At 38.1% G+C, this 22,486-nt stretch overlaps 1 protein-coding gene across 4 annotated transcripts in view; it reads right to left on the bottom strand.

Annotated features, from left to right (window-relative positions):
* Positions 1-1,674: 1,674 nt before the first annotated feature.
* The window catches only part of LOC117343610 (plexin domain-containing protein 1-like), a 150,848-nt gene continuing 130,036 nt past the window's right edge, over positions 1,675-22,486 (bottom strand). For 2 of the 4 annotated variants that reach the window (XM_033906045.1, XM_033906046.1), the window contains 4 exons: positions 21,041-21,183; positions 4,594-4,636; positions 4,034-4,158; positions 1,675-3,745 (listed from right to left, as the gene is read on the bottom strand). In XM_033906045.1, coding sequence (XP_033761936.1) covers positions 3,641-3,745; positions 4,034-4,158; positions 4,594-4,636; positions 21,041-21,183 — 416 coding nt within the window. In that variant the 3' untranslated portion in view covers positions 1,675-3,640. Of the gene's footprint in view, positions 3,746-4,033; positions 4,159-4,593; positions 4,637-16,466; positions 16,914-21,040; positions 21,184-22,486 lie in introns of those variants that run through there. The other 2 variants (XM_033906043.1, XM_033906044.1) reach the window with 1 other exon arrangement.

Below are 22,486 nucleotides of genomic sequence, written 5' to 3'. Positions count from 1 at the left end.
ATCTCTTATTATCGAGTATTCCCACAGATCTGTCATTCGTTGAGTACTTTTGTGTATGCACCTCTGTACGTGTCTATTTCATTAATCTTCTGTGGTAGAAAAACCGGATTCACCCTCTTGTGCAACTCAACGGTAACATAAATAATTTTTGATACTATACAAAAAATAACAACCAAACATCTGCAAACAATGATATCACAGTGGCGTCGCACAGCAACATTTGTCATTTGTTCATTCCTCCATGTAACACACCAAGATATTTGTCCATTGTCAGTCCTAGATGTGGCACACCAAGTAATCTGTCCATCGTCGGTCCTTGTGTTGCACACCAAGTAAGCTGTCCATTGTCAGTCCTTGATGTGTTACATCAAGTAATCTGTCCATTGTCGGTCCTTGTGTGGCACACCAAGTAAGCTGTCCATGTTGTCGGTCCTTGTGTGGCACACCAAGTAATCTGTCCATTGTCGGTCCTTGTGTGGCACACCAAATAATCTTTCCATTGTCGGTCCTTGTGTGGCAAACCAAGTAATCTGTCCATTGTCGGACCTTGTGTGGCACACCAAGAAATCTGCCCATTGTCAGTCCTTGTGTGGCACAACAAGTAATCTGTCCATTGTCAGTCCTTGTGTGGCACACTAAGAAATCTGTCCATTGTCGGTCCTTGTGTGGCACACCAAGTAATCTGTCTGTTATCGGTCCTTGATGTGTCACACAACCAAATCCTATCAAACATGTACCCTTCTTAAGCATGTTCGTATCTCAACCTCGTACTGACATACCACCACACATACTTGGGATAAATCTTAATCATTCCATTCTCATGCTGATAAAAAAACTTTCAAACCTCTCAGACCTCTCAAGTTTTACTTAAAAATCTCCTCCCCCAACCCCAACCTTGCTTTTGCTCCTTTCGAAATTTTGTTTAATTACCTGAGAGTAATAAAAAATTAAACAAAAACATAAAACAAAGTTTTGCCTATCACAATCTGTTCATAAATTTGGAAACAACGTCTGCTTGGAATTACAAAACAATATAGTTTCAGTAAAATTGTGAATTTTGTCACAAAATCACATGTATCTATCATAGTTTCAGAAAGGCCATTCTATAAAATTATCTTGTTCTACTGTCATCAGAGAGGACCATTGTGAGGGGGATAAATCATCATGAACTCCGTATATCATTGTCACATGATCTGGTGAAACACACAAGGTCATGTGACAATCATGTGATACATTCTGGTCAAACCTTCCTTTATGATTGACATGTTACAAAAATGATTAAATGTACCAGCTCATTCACATGAATATTATATAAATATATATATTACTACGGAATCTTACAGGGATATCCACAATTTTAACATGATGACTCACTCTGATCTCACCCTTGGGTTGTAACAAGTTACATGTGTTCTTCGCACATTCTCAATAATTGTATGATGTCATGGCAACAACACCATGATGTCACAACAATACAATGATGTCACTTCTACAATCATCGAACATCAACGTTGTCTTGTATTCATGTAACATCAATATTAGATATATATTAGATATGTACGAGGATAAAAGGGGAAGAGAAATATAATCATTCACCCCCTTGGAATGAGACAGAGGATCTAAACCCTTCAGGGTAAGATTCTAAAATCTGCTAAATACTTGGCGAGCCTCGTGTTTGGCAACTTAAGAATCTTTCCCTGGGGTTGAGAACCCTGTGAGTCCCAAGGGGGTCAAAGAGTCTATTAAACTCATCCTGGTTATGAGTGTTTCCCTCAATATATTACTACAATACATGGATCGCTGAATCTCGTCCTGTACACGGCGGATTCCGTGGAGATCAGGATTATCCAAAACAGACCAATTTTAATTTGATACCTAACGATACATGGAAGGCACAACAGTTGATCATTTAAATTTCCTTTCACGTAAATATTGAAATCAAATGAAACAAGAAGACGTGAGGTGGGGTAATCATGGTAACAGAAAGGAAATGATTCGGTAGACCAGACGCATTCTGATACAGATCTTCCCCATATTTGATAAAAAAAACCCATTTCCAGGTCATCACTGAAGCCTGGATCTACCCTAGTCCCTCATTTGTCCAATAACATCTTAATATTCCAAGGTGGACGATTATTGGAGCTTCTTATTTCACTGTAGACTATTTAGCCTGTAAATAGCCGAGAAATCAAGTTTTACTCACGGTAAACGGTGGGTTAATCTTGCTGTACAATGAAATAGTATTTTTACTGACCTACGACAGGCGTGAGTGGGCTTATCGTGGATATATATAGTCTGACCTACGACAGGCGTGGGTGGGCTTATTGTGGATATATATAGTCTATCTCACATTTGACCAACAGAAGTTGAGGTCGGATTCCCTGATATTCTGGTATTTATCAGTATTTAAAAATATAAATTTTTGTCAACTACAGAGTGTATTTAAGTCCCGTCCTAATTACTTCACGATTTAAATAGTGTTGTTGAAATGATAAAAAATCCTGTGTGTAAAACAATGTCTCAGCTGGTTAAAAAAGCAAAATATATCCATTTAATTCTATACATTCTCACAAAAATTCTGCTTTAAATCTGTGTCTGATTAAAAAACATCCATATAATGAAAACATTGATCATGGATCCTTTTTGTATCCGACGTGTCATATTAAAAATCAATGCAAATTTCAACTACAATGTTTCGAAAAATCTCTTATGCATAGAGTCAAAAAGTGATTCAGGATGAAGTGGAGCTGTCTGAACAGCTTCTGTAGAAAAAACCTGGCGAGTTTTCCACACAAGTGGACCAACGATACACCAACTGTTAGGTGTGATGTGGATGTAGGACACTTCCAAAAAACAGATTAAACTCCTCCGTAATGAAGAGATGTTATACAAGGGTACATCACGGGATTAATTGTATATCACAATCCTTGGATGAAAAAAAAATTCCTTGCAATCAAACTTCACATCAACAAGAAATCATGTAACGGAGCTGTGGGCCTAGCATTTCATTGTATAATTAGCTTACTTATATTCTAGCATTTCATTTTATAATTAGCTTACTTATATTGTTGAAATTATTTTTTTCTTCTCCCCTCATGACAAAGTTGATTCATCTCAGTCGATAAAGACACTATTCCTGAACAGTCATTAGATTTTTTATTTTTTTTTTTTTTAATATTATGAGCTCAACATTTCCTAAAGTAGCTTGATAATGTTTAACTGCCATACTTCAGTTGACATTATGAAAAATATTTTGCATCGAAGATCGACTATGAGATTTGGCTGTAAGCTAATCAAACAAAAATCCCTAGGGCCAAGGTTTTGAATCAGCTACAGTTCAAACCTTAATATTCTGTGCAAGTTCTTGGCTGACCCCACCTGTGGAACAAACACTTATAATGACCTGTCTGAGCATATTTGTAAGTTTTTACATATTTAGGATAATAAATCACTCAACTGTACGTCTATAAGTACATATTTCCAAACATACTCAACCCTATAAGATTAGATTTTCAAATATGGCTGACAACAAAACCCACAGGTTTTACATTGTAAATATATCTGAGTTTGACAAAACGAAGATGATAAGAATGTTGAAGTTCTCTAGTCGCTGCTTGGCTGTCTCCCAGTCATATCATCGCTAGGCCTCCGCCTCTGATCGTATTTCATATTTTTCTCCTGTAGATGTTGTTTTCTTCCAAAACTTCATTTTTGCCATTTTTTGTTTCATCTGGCTTGGACGGTGCTAAAACAAAAATATTTAAAATGCATTTTTATCTATCTAAGAAAATTAATAAATGGATGAATGTTTAACAATTAGAAATTTGACAAGTAAGATGTTGAAATGGAAATTTTTAACAAAATGTTACAGAATGTCGTCACATAACTTTTTATCATGAAAGTATCATTTCTTTGTTGTTTTTGTTTAAAACACTATAACATAGTCGCTATGGTAACAATAACACAAAAAATGACCTGACCCCTAGCCATTTGACCCGACACCTGACCTTATGACCTGACCGGCCTGACTTACCTCCATGAGCCACATGCCCGAGGAGGACTGTGGGTTTCTGTAGGCGTAGAACACCCAGCCTCCGATACTTCCTATCAGGATCAGTAATATCACAATCACTGCTATCACAATGCCTAAAGAAAAATCTGAAAAGAAAAACCATAGCATCACTTCACCATCTAGAATCTAAATCAAATCAGCTCTGAAAATAAACATTTGTAGAGTTACCATATCACCATTAACCAGGTGACACTATCGTGTTATAATTACTCATGATAATTAAGTCACCATCATAGATAATTATGTAAGTAGGTCATACTGATATAAATAGGTCACTGTGAAGTGATAGATATTAAATTATGTCACACTACTATAAGTAGGTCATAGTAGTGATCTATTTATGTTCAAGTAGGTCATAGTAGTGATCTATTTATGTTCAAGTAGGTCATAGTAGTGATCTATTTATGTTCAAGTAGGTCATAGTAGTGACCTATTTATGTTCAAGAAGGTCATAGTAGTGACCTATTTATGTTTCAATAGGTCATGTTGAATTAAACAGGTCACCTATTATTGATACATACCTCTATTCTTGTTGTTAAGTAGGTCACAGTTCGAATTTCCTGCCTGTGAAGTAGAAACAAGGAAATATAAGGGGAGGTAACTACCTACATATAACCCATACAAGGGGAGGTAACTACTTACATATAACCCATACAAGGGGAGGTAATTAATAACCAATGTATCCCCGATCCAGTTTCATGCAAAAGACAGAAATGTTGACTTAACCAAATATACCATGCATTCATTATTGAACAAACATCATGCATCATTCCACATACAGGATCAAACAGAGATGGGTAAACCAGAACATTTCTCGACCCGAGAGTTTTAAAATTTTACTGTAACACACAGGTCTAGATTTACATTAAAGAAATTTTGTTTTTGTGAATATTCATAAGTTGCCCAAAAGTTGACTTGTTTTTCATATTTTTTTTTCTATCATTATGAAACAAAAATGTCTGAATGTCATTCGCAAAGATGCAAAAGGTAAAAATTAAATTGTATAGAATACCAGGAGCGATGATGTGTCATCAACATTGGAAATTGATAAGTAACCTAATAACTCACTTAACTAGAATCTTAGAAGATCATTATAAAGTAAGCCACATTTCAATTATACAGCAAAACCTGTCTGAACTGAGTACTGTTTATTCCGGTCTTTTATGAGATTTTTATATTTAAACACCAGTGTATATACATCTAGGTATGTAGGTTATTAGCTCCCGCTAAAAATAACCACAGTGACCTTCACCTTGACCAAAAAACCCTGAAACTTCTATTAGTTTGGGATATTATGGTCCTTTCTCAATGTTTGAAGGTTGATCAAAATCTCTCAAGGAATGAAGCCGCTAGAGGGTCGACATACTTTGGCGTTATATATACATACAAGACGGACGGAGAGGAAACCTATAGTCCCCCCTGTTTCACCAGCAGGGGACTAAAAACAGTCATTCTTTCAGTTTTAATTGAAAATATACCCCTATCCACATTAAATAGGATTTTTATTGTTGGGACCAAATTTTCACTTCGTATTATCCGAGTTATTCAAGTTTTCCCGAGTTTTCTTTACTAAGATAAAGAGAGAATTTGGCCGGGACTGACATGGTACTTCGAGTTAAGCGGGGTATTCGAGTTTTCCGAGTTCGAGTTTTCCGAGTTTTCTTTACTAAGATAAAGAGAGAATTCGGCCGGGACCAACGAGGTACTTTGAGTTAAGCGGGGTATTCGAGTTTTCCGAGTTCGAGTTAACGAAGTTCCACTGTATTTGAAACAATGGATCACATATAGTCAAGGACTATTCAAGGCCGTCAAAGGCAGGATACAAGACTTTTTCAAGCCTACACTACAAATCTATGTACCCTGTTACTGTTATCAGGGCATCACCTCCTATAGGTGTTAAAACTTTAGACCTTTATATATAATTAGTATCCTAGAAGGATGATATTAAGTTGAGCTCATTTTTGGCTCTACTGTATTTTAAGTGTCAGTTTGTATAGAAAGGTTTTAATACCTTGTGTGTCCTGTTATGGATACTATGTTACCTTACATTACAGGAGAATACTCTAGATGTAGATATCAAAATAAAGGTAACGTTTTCACTTTATATAGAGTTACTGCCCTTTGTTGAATTTTATATAAAACTTTGCCATGAGGTAAATGGATTTCTTGCAGTATTCATTTATTATGAAAACCAATACTGGAGTAAGAAGTGCTCAGTTCAGACAGGGTTCACTGTATATAGGAATGGTTTCTAAACAAATTACCATTTTAATGTACAAAAATTGTACTGTATCTATAAATAGAGCACAATAAATAGTTAATTGTAAAAAACAGAAAGGTATCAATAACATTATTGTTTGAAACAAAGTTAAGATCAATGCATCAGTCTTTACCCTAAAACAACTTCGATAATTGGTGTCTTCATGGAAAGAACTGAGGTAGAAAATTAGAGACTACTGAAAATTGTGTTACTGTTTCCTATAAGGGCTGGATTATTGGATGTTGTTAATGAAATGAAGTGAAAACAAATAATCGATGTTAGAATATGTTATTAGCTCTAGTAGAAAAAAAGCCCCTTATCACAAGTTAACTCCAGTAGAGACCAAATAAGCCCCTTATCACAAGTTAACTCCAGTAGAGACCAAATAAGCCCCTTATCACAAGTTAACTCCAGTAGAGACCAAAAAAGCCCCTTATCACAAGTTAACTCTAGTAGAGACCAAAAAAGCCCCTTATCACAAGTTAACTCCAGTAGAGACCAAAAAAGCCCCTTATCACAAGTTAACTCTTAGTAGAGACCAAAAAAGCCCCTTATCACAAGTTAACTCTAGTAGAGACCAAATAAGCCCCTTATCACAAGTTAACTCTAGTAGAGACCAAATAAGCCCCTTATCACAGGTTAACTCCAGTAGAGACCAAATAAACCCCTTATCATAAGTTAACTCTAGTAGAGACCAAATAAGCCCCTTATCACAAGTTAACTATCCTATCATTTCATCAGGATTTCTGAGCGTTTTTTATTCATTCTGATTTTGTTTAATGGTTCAGAGCCCAGTGTTGTTACTTGGTCACATACGGAATTATAATGTGAGATATCAGAGTGCAGATGAAGGTGATAAAATGTTTGTGATGAACTGTGAAAACAATCACAAAATAACTCAACATTAAGATATAAACTGTGCCAGTAATATCATTTAATGAAGCTGTATTTCAAAGATATTTCTAACCGGAATATTACCAAGGGTACCAAAAATTCTCCCGAGACAATAGGATACCTACACTCGTTAGCAACCTGTCTCAACAGATACCTAAACTCGTTAGCAACCTGTCTCAATGGATACCTACACTCGTTGGCAACCTGTCTCAATGGATACCTACACTCGTTAGAAACCTGTCTCAACGGATACCCACACTCGTTAGCAACCTGTTTCAACGGATACCCACACTCGTTAGCAACCTGTTTCAACGGATACCCACACTCGTTAGAAACCTGTTTCAACGGATACCCACACTCGTTAGAAACCTGTCTCAACGGATACCTACACTCGTTAGAAACCTGTCTCAATGGATACCTACACTCGTTAGAAACCTGTCTCAATGGATACCTACACTCGTTAGAAACCTGTCTCAACAGTTACCTACACTCGTTAGAAACCTGTCTCAACAGATACCTACACTCGTAAGAAACCTGTCTCAACGGATACCTACACTCGTTAGAAACCTCTCTCAACAGATACCTACACTCATTAGAAACCTGTCTCAACAGATACCTACACTCGTTAGCAACATGTCTCAACGGATACCTACACTCCTTAGAAACCTGTCTCAACGGATACCTACACTCGTTAGCAGCCTGTCTCAACAGATACCTACAATTGTTAGAAACCTGTCTCAACAGATACCTACACTCGTTAGCAACCTGTCTCAACGGATACCTACACTCGTTAGAAACCTGTCTCAACGGATACCTACACTCGTTAGCAGCCTGTCTCAATGGATAACTACGCTCGTTAGCAACCTGTCTCAACGGATACCTACACTCGTTAGAAACCTGTCTCAATGGATACCTACACTCGTTGGCAACCTGTCTCAATGCATACCTACACTCGTTAGAAACCTGTCTCAACGGATACCTACACTCGTTAGCAACCTGTTTCAACGGATACCCACACTCGTTAGCAACCTGTTTCAACGGATACCCACACTCGTTAGCAACCTGTTTCAACGGATACCTACACTCGTTAGAAACCTGTCTCAATGGATACCTACACTCGTTAGAAACCTGTCTCAATGGATACCTACACTCGTTAGAAACCTGTCTCAACAGATACCTACACTCGTTAGAAACCTGTCTCAACAGATACCTACACTCGTTAGCAACCTGTCTCAACGGATACCTACACTCCTTAGAAACCTGTCTCAACGGATACCTACACTCGTTAGAAACCTGTCTCAACAGATACCTACACTTGTTAGAAACCTGTCTCAACAGACACCTACACTCGTTAGCAACCTGTCTCAACGGATACCTACACTCGTTAGAAACCTGTCTCAATGGATACCTACACTCGTTAGAAACCTGTCTCAACAGTTACCTACACTCGTTAGAAACCTGTCTCAACAGATACCTACACTCGTTAGCAACCTGTCTCAACGGATACCTACACTCGTTAGAAACCTGTCTCAACAGATACCTACACTTGTTAGAAACCTGTCTCAACAGATACCTACACTCGTTAGCAACCTGTCTCAACGGATACATACACTCGTTAGAAACCTGTCTCAACGGATACCTACACTCGTTAGCAGCCTGTCTCAATGGATAACTACACTCGTTAGCAACCTGTCTCAACGGATACCTACACTCGTTAGAAACCTGTCTCAATGGATACCTACACTCGTTGGCAACCTGTCTCAATGGATACCTACACTCGTTAGAAACCTGTCTCAACGGATACCCACACTCGTTAGCAACCTGTTTCAACGGATACCTACACTCGTTAGCAACCTGTTTCAACGGATACCTACACTCGTTAGAAACCTGTCTCAATGGATACCTACACTCGTTAGAAACCTGTCTCAATGGATACCTACACTCGTTAGAAACCTGTCTCAACAGATACCTACACTCGTTAGAAACCTGTCTCAACAGATACCTACACTCGTTAGAAACCTGTCTCAACAGATACCTACACTCATTAGAAACCTGTCTCAACAGATACCTACACTCGTTAGCAACCTGTCTCAACGGATACCTACACTCCTTAGAAACCTGTCTCAACGGATACCTACACTCGTTAGAAACCTGTCTCAACAGATACCTACACTTGTTAGAAACCTGTCTCAACAGATACCTACACTCGTTAGCAACCTGTCTCAACGGATACCTACACTCGTTAGAAACCTGTCTCAATGGATACCTACACTCGTTAGAAACCTGTCTCAACAGATACCTACACTCTTTAGCAACCTGTCTCAACAGATACCTACACTCGTTAGCAACCTGTCTCAATGGATACCTACACTTGTTAGCAACCTGTCTCAATTGATACCTACACTCGTTAGCAGCCTGTCTCAATGGATACCTACACTCGTTAGCAACCTGTCTCAATGGATACCTACACTCGTTAGAAACCTGTCTCAATGGATACCTACACTCGTTAGCAACCTGTCTCAACAGATACCTACACTCGTTAGAAACCTGTCTCAATGGATACCTACACTCGTTAGAAACCTGTCTCAATGGATACCTACACTCGTTAGAAACCTGTCTCAACAGATACCTACACTCGTTAGAAACCTGTCTCAACAGATACCTACACTCGTTAGAAACCTGTCTCAACAGATACCTACACTCATTAGAAACCTGTCTCAACAGATACCTACACTCGTTAGCAACCTGTCTCAACGGATACCTACACTCCTTAGAAACCTGTCTCAACGGATACCTACACTCGTTAGAAACCTGTCTCAACAGATACCTACACTTGTTAGAAACCTGTCTCAACAGATACCTATACTCGTTAGCAACCTGTCTCAACGGATACCTACACTCGTTAGAAACCTGTCTCAATGGATACCTACACTCGTTAGAAACCTGTCTCAACAGATACCTACACTCATTAGAAACCTGTCTCAACAGATACCTACACTCGTTAGCAACATATCTCAACGGATACCTACACTCCTTAGAAACCTGTCTCAACGGATACCTACACTCGTTAGAAACCTGTCTCAACAGATACCTACACTTGTTAGAAACCTGTCTCAACAGATACCTACACTCGTTAGCAACCTGTCTCAACGGATACCTACACTCGTTAGAAACCTGTCTCAACGGATACCTACACTCGTTAGCAGCCTGTCTCAATGGATAACTACACTCGTTAGCAACCTGTCTCAACGGATACCTACACTCGTTAGAAACCTGTCTCAATGGATACCTACACTCGTTGGCAACCTGTCTCAATGGATACCTACACTCGTTAGAAACCTGTCTCAACGGATACCCACACTCGTTAGCAACCTGTTTCAACGGATACCCACACTCGTTAGCAACCTGTTTCAACGGATACCTACACTCGTTAGAAACCTGTCTCAATGGATACCTACACTCGTTAGAAACCTGTCTCAATGGATACCTACACTCGTTAGAAACCTGTCTCAACAGATACCTACACTCGTTAGAAACCTGTCTCAACAGATACCTACACTCGTTAGAAACCTGTCTCAACAGATACCTACACTCATTAGAAACCTGTCTCAACAGATACCTACACTCGTTAGCAACCTGTCTCAACAGATACCTACACTCTTTAGCAACCTGTCTCAACAGATACCTACACTCGTTAGCAACCTGTCTCAATGGATACCTACACTTGTTAGCAACCTGTCCCCATTGATACCTACACTCGTTAGCAGCCTGTCTCAATGGATACCTACACTCGTTAGCAACCTGTCTTAATGGATACCTACACTCGTTAGAAACCTGTCTCAATGGATACCTACACTCGTTAGCAACCTGTCTCAACAGATACCTACACTCGTTAGAAACCTGTCTCAATGGATACCTACACTCATTAGAAACCTGTCTCAACAGATACCTACACTCGTTAGAAACCTGTCTCAACAGAAACCTACACTCGTTAGCAACCTGTCTCAACAGATACCTACACTCGTTAGCAACCTGTCTCAATGGATACCTACACTTGTTAGCAACCTGTCTCAATTGATACCTACACTCGTTAGCAGCCTGTCTCAATGGATACCTACACTCGTTAGCAACCTGTCTCAATGGATACCTACACTCGTTAGAAACCTGTCTCAATGGATACCTACACTCGTTAGCAACCTGTCTCAACAGATACCTACACTCGTTAGAAACCTGTCTCAATGGATACCTACACTCGTTAGAAACCTGTCTCAATGGATACCTACACTCGTTAGAAACCTGTCTCAACAGATACCTACACTCGTTAGAAACCTGTCTCAACAGATACCTACACTCGTTAGAAACCTGTCTCAACAGATACCTACACTCATTAGAAACCTGTCTCAACAGATACCTACACTCGTTAGCAACCTGTCTCAACGGATACCTACACTCGTTAGAAACCTGTCTCAACGGATACCTACACTCGTTAGAAACCTGTCTCAACAGATACCTACACTTGTTAGAAACCTGTCTCAACAGATACCTATACTCGTTAGCAACCTGTCTCAACGGATAACTACACTCGTTAGAAACCTGTCTCAATGGATACCTACACTCGTTAGAAACCTGTCTCAACAGATACCTACACTCATTAGAAACCTGTCTCAACAGATACCTACACTCGTTAGCAACATATCTCAACGGATACCTACACTCCTTAGAAACCTGTCTCAACGGATACCTACACTCGTTAGAAACCTGTCTCAACAGATACCTACACTTGTTAGAAACCTGTCTCAACAGATACCTACACTCGTTAGCAACCTGTCTCAACGGATACCTACACTCGTTAGAAACCTGTCTCAACGGATACCTACACTCGTTAGCAGCCTGTCTCAATGGATAACTACACTCGTTAGCAACCTGTCTCAACGGATACCTACACTCGTTAGAAACCTGTCTCAATGGATACCTACACTCGTTGGCAACCTGTCTCAATGGATACCTACACTCGTTAGAAACCTGTCTCAACGGATACCCACACTCGTTAGCAACCTGTTTCAACGGATACCCACACTCGTTAGCAACCTGTTTCAACGGATACCTACACTCGTTAGAAACCTGTCTCAATGGATACCTACACTCGTTAGAAACCTGTCTCAATGGATACCTACACTCGTTAGAAACCTGTCTCAACAGATACCTACACTCGTTAGAAACCTGTCTCAACAGATACCTACACTCGTTAGAAACCTGTCTCAACAGATACCTACACTCATTAGAAACCTGTCTCAACAGATACCTACACTCGTTAGCAACCTGTCTCAACAGATACCTACACTCTTTAGCAACCTGTCTCAACAGATACCTACACTCGTTAGCAACCTGTCTCAATGGATACCTACACTTGTTAGCAACCTGTCTCAATTGATACCTACACTCGTTAGCAGCCTGTCTCAATGGATACCTACACTCGTTAGCAACCTGTCTTAATGGATACCTACACTCGTTAGAAACCTGTCTCAATGGATACCTACACTCGTTAGCAACCTGTCTCAACAGATACCTACACTCGTTAGAAACCTGTCTCAATGGATACCTACACTCATTAGAAACCTGTCTCAACAGATACCTACACTCGTTAGAAACCTGTCTCAACAGAAACCTACACTCGTTAGCAACCTGTCTCAACAGATACCTACACTCGTTAGCAACCTGTCTCAATGGATACCTACACTTGTTAGCAACCTGTCTCAATTGATACCTACACTCGTTAGCAGCCTGTCTCAATGGATACCTACACTCGTTAGCAACCTGTCTCAATGGATACCTACACTCGTTAGAAACCTGTCTCAATGGATACCTACACTCGTTAGCAACCTGTCTCAACAGATACCTACACTACAGAATATCAGCAATTAGACTGCCAACAGGTGTACACCATATTGTTCCTGTAACTATCCGAGGGGACCATTATCTGTTAACTCCGTCTAGGGGGAGGGACTCATTTCAGGGGAAGTTCATTTTTATCATACCCGAGATTTAAACTGCCCCAATTATAAAAATGATTTGTCGATCTCAGCATCATTATCCTATGCCATCGTTTCATTCATTTTCCAACTCGTTCTCAATGATTTTGTCTGAACAGGAATTATATTAGGATTCTGAATCATACATATCAATATTCAAAGTTTACTTTGAATTTCTAATCAGGTTTAAAACATAATTTTATGCAAAAACATTGATCTACCTAGGTTGACGCTAGCTCTACTTTGTTCTGTGTTGTTTTTTACAATGCGAAACTGGTAGATTAGGGATGGATATGATAACACAATTCTGGAATTATTTGACTTTTTCGATTTGTAATTGAGCTTTTAAAATCAGGATCAAGTACTTCACATTTTAAAATAATCTACTGATTTTTGGACTTTGTTCAATTATCAGTACATCCCTACTGCAGAACAATGGGAAATATCTTATGTTAATATTTTGACTGACCTTCATTAACATTGGCAGGCTTATCACCAGACATGGCATTACTTGTGGATAAGTATGGTTGTAATTGTTGGTTTGATTTTAGTGAGAATAGAACACCTCTATATATACCCAATCATCACAGTGAGGCTACATAGAGAAATACTAGGAGGTGACTATACACAAATGATAGGAAATACATAACCCGGCCCAGAGGGACGTTGGCCCCCACCAATCACTGACCTTTAATGGATCTCGGAAAGACTGAACTTTACTTTTATCTTATTTAAAATCTTGAAGATTACCCACATATAAATCGGGAAAACAAATCTATCAAGAAATAGGGTTAACAGACTTCAGCTTATACCAGAGGAAGCTTAAAGAAATTCAAGAAATATCCACGAAGAACTTTCTGAGTAATAGCAATAAAAAATTCAATCTAATAAAAATCAGATATTCACCATCCTCTCCGTAAACTCCGTAGTGGAAAGTGAACATCTGATTTTAATTAGATTGTAAAATATTTCAATTGGCAAGGTTCAAAAAGGCCATCTTGTTTTCAGATCAGTCACAAAATGGAATTTACAGGTGAAAATTTAGAAAGATCGCGACCCATGAAGAATTTTTTTAGAAATGAATAAAAAACTTCAACTGACAAAATTAGAAATGGTTGCTCGTTGGCTATCCTGTTTTCTGATCAGCCTAAAAATGGGAGATACAGAACAAGAGACGATGAGATTTGACAGTGATCATTCCAATGCCTCTCCAGAAATACATACAACAAGAATTGTAAATGGCAAATGGACAGAAGCCAGATGGACACCGGATGAAGAGCAATTTGAATAGCCCACTTTCTTATGGCGGTGGGCTAATAACGATACTTCTGTGTTAATTAACCTCATGTCAAACCACCACAGTACCGATCGTGTTATAACCTCGGGTCAAACCACCACAGTACCGATCGTGTTATAACCTCAGGTCAAACCACCACAGAACCGATCGTGTTATAACCTCAGGTCAAACCACCACAGTACCGATCGTGTTATAACCTCAGGTCAAACCACCACAGTACAGATCGTGTTATAACCTCGGGTCAAACCACCACAGTACCGATCGTGTTATAACCTCGGGTCAAACCACCACAGTACCGATCGTGTTATAACCTCCAATTAAACCACCACAGTACCGATCATGTTATAAGTTATAACCACAGGTCAAACCACCACAGTACCGATCGTGTTATAACCTCGGATCAAACCACCACAGTACCAATCGTGTTATAACCTCGGGTCAAACCACCACAGTACCGATCGTGTTATAACCTCAGGTCAAACCACCACAGTACCGATCGTGTTATAACCTCGGGTCAAACCACCACAGTACCGATCGTGTTATAACCTCAGGTCAAACCACCACAGTACCGATCGTGTTATAACCTAGGGTCAAACCACCACAGTACCGATCGTGTTATAACCTCGTGTCAAACCACCACAGTACCGATCGTGTTATAACCTCGGGTCAAACCACCACAGTACCGATCGTGTTATAAGTTATAACCACAGGTCAAACCACCACAGTACTGATCGTGTTATAACCTCAGGTCAAACCACCACAGTACCGATCGTGTTATAACCTCAGGTCAAACCGCCACAGTACCAATCGTGTTATAACCTCCAATTAAACCACCACAGTACCGATCGTGTTATAAGTTATAACCACAGGTCAAACCACCACAGTACCGATCGTGTTATAACCTCGGATCAAACCGCCACAGTACCAATCGTGTTATAACCTCCAATTAAACCACCACAGTACCGATCGTGTTATAAGTTATAACCACAGGTCAAACCACCACAGTACCGATCGTGTTATAACCTCGGATCAAACCACCACAGTACCGATTGTGTTATAACCTCGGGTCAAACCACCACAGTACCAATCGTGTTATAACCTCGGGTCAAACCACCACAGTACTGATCGTGTTATAACCTCCAATTAAACCACCACAGTACCGATTGTGTTATAACCTCCAATTAAACCACCACAGTACCGATCGTGTTATAACCTCAGGTCAAACCACCACAGTACCGATCGTATTATAACCTCAGGTCAAACCACCACAGTACCGATCGTGTTATAACCTCAGGTCAAACCACCACAGTACCGATCGTGTTATAACCTCAGGTCAAACCACCACAGTACCGATCGTGTTATAACCTCAGGTCAAACCACCACAGTACCGATCTTGTTATAACCTCAGGTCAAACCACCACAGTACCAATCGTGTTATAACCTCGGGTCAAACTGTCACAGTACCGATCGTGTTATAACCTCGGGTCAAACCACCACAGTACTAATCGTGTTATAACCTCAGGTCAAACCGCCACAGTACCAATCGTGTTATAACCTCAGGTCAAACCACCACAGTACTGATCGTGTTATAACCTCGGGTCAAACCACCACAGTACCGATCGTGTTATAACCTCAGGTCAAACCGCCACAGTACCAATCGTGTTATAACCTCGGGTCAAACCACCACAGTACCGATCGTGTTATAACCTCAGGTCAAACCACCACAGTATCGATCGTGTTATAACCTCGGGTCAAACCACCACAGTACCGATCGTGTTATAACCTTGGGTCAAACCACCACAGTATCGATCGTGTTATAACCTCAGGTCAAACCACCACAGTGTGTAACATGTTAAATCATCAGGTCAAACCACCATCTTTAGAATATATGTTAAATTATTGCCTGTAGGTTTCCATACTTTCTGTGTAGGGTTAAGACAGACACAGGGACCTTTTGACTGTGATCCATACTTTTTGTTTAGGGTTAGACAGACACAGGGACCTTTTGACTGTGATCCATACTTTTTGTTTAGGGTTAAGACAGACACAGGGATGTGTGAAGTCCACGTCTAAAAATAGTGATTGAGTTACCCCAGCTTTGTCACAAACTATAGCTTTAACACTGGGAGGAGATGTCTCTATGGTAACCGCCACCGATGTGGTAGCCACACTCTCCGAGGTTAGGCTTGGTACAGGTGGGCGAGGGATTCTCCTTTTTGTGGCAACTCGAGAGAGGGTTGTCGTAACAACGGGTGGCATCATGGTTTGCTGCGTGGTAGTTGTTAAGTTGGCCGTGGTTACTATTGTCGGCACTTCTGTTGTGTTCGCCGTGGCATTACACAAAGTGACATTATCAAACCCCTAATACCAGCAACAAAAAAATAAAAATAAGTAACACAAAAGTACTATTCATACCAAATATCTTCACACTGTATATATTCCTCTTTCACATTTGACATGCTATTTATAGTAACAGTGTCATTAAACATTTGCACCTTAACCCCTAGCAAGCATGCTAAAAGCAGCTTTGACAATTGAGCTTTAATTTTCCATCTGAGATATTAGGGACTATCATTTATTTATAGCACAGTGACCTTGACCTTTGACCTTGTCACTGGAATGCAAAGTAAGCTCTGTAAGTAAGCTGCCACACAACTTTTTAGTCTCGTAATAGTAGCAGAATAAAGGTACAAATAATTACCTTTGACCCACGGAGTGTTAAATATATATTTATAAGCCCACTATTTTGATAAGAAATCATAGCTAGAAGCCTGAATAAATATTAAACATTTCATGTTGCCATCACTGCAGTTGAAGTTAGAATTATTGTGTAGTACCAAAAATGTAACAGAAATACAGATATATATCAGCATCTTCAATAGAATATCCCTTCTCATGTTAATCAAGGGGTTTCTATCTGAAATCAAACACTTGTAACCGAGGGGTTTCTATCGGAAGTCAAACGCTTGTAATTGGGGGGTTCTTATCTGAAATCAAATACTTGTAATTGAGGGGTTTCTATCTGAAATCAAACATTTGTAATTGAGGGGTTTCTATCTGAAATCAAACATTTGTAATCGAGGGGTTTCTATCTGAAATCAAACACTTGTAATCGAGGGGTTTCTATCTGAAATCAAACACTTGTAATCAAGGGGTTCTTATCGGAAATCAAACACTTGTAATCGAGGGGTTTCTATCTGAAATCAAACACTTGTAATCGAGGGGTTTCTATCGGAAATCAAACATTTGTAAATGGGGGGTTTCTATCTGAAATCAAACATTTGTAATTGAGGGGTTTCTATCTGAAATCAAACACTTGTAATTGAGGGGTTTCTATCGGAAGTCAAACGCTTGCAATCGAGGGGTTCTTATCTGAAATCAAATGTTTGTAATCGAAGGATTTCTATCTTAAATCAAACATTTGTAATCGAGATGTTTCTATCTGAAATCAAATGTGTTTGCTGTTTTCCATTTAAATCGTAACAAGATTGTGTAATTAACAAAATCTAATTACTCCATTCAGAATTACCACTACACTGGTTATATATACACAAAGCTGCTGAGCTATCCCAAGGTCAAACAAATTAACGAGTGTTAGCTGTATGACAGGAGAGTAACCCAAGGTTGAATGGTCTAGTATTCTACCCCTATTGTGTCTGTATCAAAATACGAAAAATGGTACGGGTTTTATAATCTTCAAGATATCTTCTACATCCTTAAGTTGTTTTACTTAGACACAAAGACACCACAATCACTTGGACTTTGACACAGTATTATATAAAAGACTTTTAAAGGACACAATCATTGTTAGAGACCTGTAATTACAATACCCCCAAAGATAGTCAGCACTAGGAATGGAAGACTAGACTTGTGGCTGTGTCACTATTATATCCTTACAATGTAGTCATATGGATACAGAAGCAACTTCCCAATCCCAGACTCATCAACAAATACTGGACTGTTGTTGCCATGACAACAGAAAGAATGCATGAAGAAAGAATGGAGTCTATTTCTGTGCAGACAGGACTACACAATGTCTGAATTGTGGGAGGATATAAAATCACAGCTAATTGTCACTCAAAATTTCATACAAATGAATTGGAGATTAGCAGAAGATGAAAACAGAAGGCAAGTCACATGCTAAAGAAACAGACATCTAGCATAACTACACATAACTATAACTACACATAACAACACAAGTCCTCATTGGGCACCTTACAATATAAAAGAATAAGAAGCCAGTCGAGGAACTGTAAGGATTATTTATATCAATACATATATGTTCAAAAGATTTCTCACTGAATGTTTCTAGAAACCAACAAATTTATCATTTTAGTAACTCTTTTTTAGATCTTCAATGATTGGTCCTGTGATCAAGTTGATTGTTTCTGTTAGACCTTCAATGATTGGTCATGTGATCAAGTTGATTGTTTCTGTTAGACCTTCAATGATTGGTCCTGTGATCAAGTTGATTGTTTCTGTTAGACCTTCAATGATTGGTTCTGTGATCAAGTTGATTGTTTCTGTTAGAGTTCTGTGATCAAGTTGATTGTTCTCAATCTGTTAGACCTTCAATGATTGGTTCTGTGATCAAGTTGATTGTTTCTGTTAGACCTTCAATGATTGGTTCTGTGATCAAGTTGATTGTTTGTTAGACCTTCAATGATTGGTCATGTGATCAAGTTCATTGTTTGTTAGACCTTCAATGATTGGTCCTGTGATCAAGTTCATTGTTTTTGTTAAACCTTCAGTGATTGGTCCTGTGATCAAGTTAATTGTTTGTTAGACCTTCAATGATTGGTCCTGTGATCAAGTTAACTGTTTGTTAGACCTTCAATGATTGGTCATGTGATCAAGTTCATTGTTTTTGTTAAACCTTCAGTGATTGGTCCTGTGATCAAGTTAATTGTTTGTTAGACCTTCAATGATTGGTCCTTCAGAGATCAATAAATTGTTTCACGATTAAATGAAATGTATGACTGAACTCAGTATGTTTTCTAACTCATAATTATTCTAAAGATAACCTTTTCACAAACTTCTCTGATTTTTTTTTCTATTAGGCAAAGATTCCTTTTGATCCATTCATTAATATTTTACTATTTCAATTAACATTTTAGGATACATGGCCTTTGTAATGAATCTAATCTAAAATGTTCTAAAAGTTCATTTTTTTGGTAATTCCGAGGACCTGCATTCTAGCATGCGCTTTTAACTGCATATTACTTTGTGTGAATTGGCATTCTCAGGAACTGATGAAGCATGCAGACAAATTATGACAAACAATATCACCACTTCAACACTGCATGACAAACCAAACATTAAAATACAAAATAAATCAAAGTTTAGGCCACACCAAATTAATTTTCTGGAATTTGTATTTCTAAGATAGTACAGAAGAACCACAATTTAATTTCATTTCCACTTCAATGATTTTAGAAGGAGTCAATAACTCATTAGGAATATTTCAAATTTTGTATCAGAAATAGTCAAGAAATTAAGCACGTACAAAATGTACAGATTTAGATTTTCATGTTTATCAAACAATGATTATTTAAAACCTTAAACTAGTTTTTGAAATTTCTTAAATACAGAGCTGGAAATTTCCTGTTTTTTATACATCACATTTTGAATTTTAGTATTTTACTTGAGGAAATTCTGAAGAACTACACATTAATTTGGTGTGGCAAAAAACTTCTTAAAAAATATGAAACAATAGACCAGTAAATTGTTTAACGATTATTTCATAAAACACCTACAGCTAGGTAATTATTGATTTTCATTATCCATCAACACATTGTGATTATTATTATCCATCAACACATTGTGATTATTATTATCCATCAACACATTGTGATTATTATTATCCATCAACACATTGTGATTTTCATTATGCATCAACACTTTGTGATTTTAATTATCCATCAACACATTGTGATTTTTATTATCCATCAAACCATTGTGATTTTCATTATCCATCAACACATTGTGATTTTTATTATCCATCAACACAATGTGATTTTTAACTTCTATTGGATCTTGCCATCCTCTAAGAATTGAGATCTGGCCTGTTTATGTATAATGAACACGAAGGTTACAGTGTAGACAGTATAGACACTACTGATCCACACAAGCTGTTAATATAGTTCATCCACCAATAAGCTCATGCCTGGTAATAATCCACCATTTCTATTGCAGTTTTATAAACTAGAAATATGTTTTTGAACCATCTATGTCTCAGTTCCTAATTTTTGTAGCCAAGTCTATAATTTAGCCAAAGTATAAAAAACAAGAAACAAACATTTTGTTTAAGACGGCATTAATGTTCAACCCCTTATCGCTGGGTTAGGCTTACCAACTGGGCTTATTACTGAATAAATATGGTAACAACAGATACTGTATTTTTCAAAAATTTGATCAGTTGTGAGACACAAGCATACTGACACACTGGAGTAGAGTGATCTAGTCAGTGTAGAGGTATAAAGACGTACCTTTGTTGTACATCCTTTGTCTCGCCAGGTCTGCCTATTCCAGTCCACACCGTCGGAGCATCGCTGTACCTCTCCACACCATTTACAGTCGAATCCGAGCTCATCAGTGACACACATCTCACAGTCCGTGAGTAGGTTACATGCTGGTAGATTAAGTTTGATCATTAGACAATATTATACAAAGTTTTTATTTCCTTTTCTTTATTTTGTATTTACTGAAATTTTTTCTTTATTTTCTCTTTATTTTCTAACCTTCTCTGATCTCTTCTGAATTGTTTACTTTCAGATACATTTGCTCTAGCTTGTTGGATTTGTTTCCAGGAGAACAACCAGGATAATTTTTTAGACCTCTTGTAGTAGTTGGTGGCTACCTCATTGACCTTAATACAGGAGGCAAGTCCTATGACATCCTGAGCAATTGGGTGAAAGTACACAACCACAATAGCACAGGACAATGTTTAAGCTTCCATGAGAGACACAAACTGCCTTTCGGGTAGTAACCCCAGATCTTTACTGGAGATTACATTGTATAATGGACTGACCCAGCTAGCATGGCCTCAATTTAAGATAGATATAACTGTATAGTACTGTAAATGCAATTAATTTGACACACTCAATTTTATTTTTTTAAATCAATTTTAGTGCAAAACCAAATTGAAACAGATAAGCGGTATGATGAATTGTAAGTGCACCAACAATGATTTCCATGGAAACCAAGGTAGACAAGCTAACGTAATCATAATTAGCAGAATGATTCCTGTACAAAAAAATTATAAAATAAATTACATCTTACATATGTACATTCACAGAATATACTAATACATGTGATATTGTCAATTATCAACATATTTCTAGGAATAGCTTTGTTTTTGCTTAACGTCCTATTAACAGTCAGGGTCAAACAGGAATAAACAGGAAAGTAATTTATACCAGTCTTTATACTTAGTTAAATCAATGGCTTTGAGAAATACGACAAAAAGGTTTTTAGTTTTTGAGTTTGAATTTTATACTTTAAAAACTGCAAGAAATTAAAGTTGATGCAAGTAATCTTTTTTTAACTTTTAATCTGTAACTTTTAATCTGTAACTTTTAATCTGAGGGAAGGTAATCTGATAAAACATTTACAAGAATAACTTCCCTTATACAACAATAAGTGGCCTGTTTTTAAACATTTACAAGAATAACTTCCCTTATAGAACAATAAGTGGCCTGTTTTTAAACATTTACAAGAATAACTTCCCTTATACAACAATAAGTGGACTGTTTTTAAACATTTACAAGAATAACTTCCCTTAAAGAACAATAAGTGGCATGTTTTTAAACATTTACAAGAATAATTTCCCTTATAGAACAATAAGTGGCCTGTTTTTAAACATTTACAAGAATAACTTCCCATATAGAACAATAAGTGGCCTGTTTTTAAATATTTACAAGAATAACTTCCCT

The sequence above is a fragment of the Pecten maximus genome, chromosome 15 (assembly GCF_902652985.1).
Source record: "Pecten maximus chromosome 15, xPecMax1.1, whole genome shotgun sequence".
Classification (NCBI taxonomy): Eukaryota; Metazoa; Mollusca; class Bivalvia; order Pectinida; family Pectinidae; genus Pecten; species Pecten maximus.
This window is presented reverse-complemented; position numbering and strand designations above follow the sequence as displayed.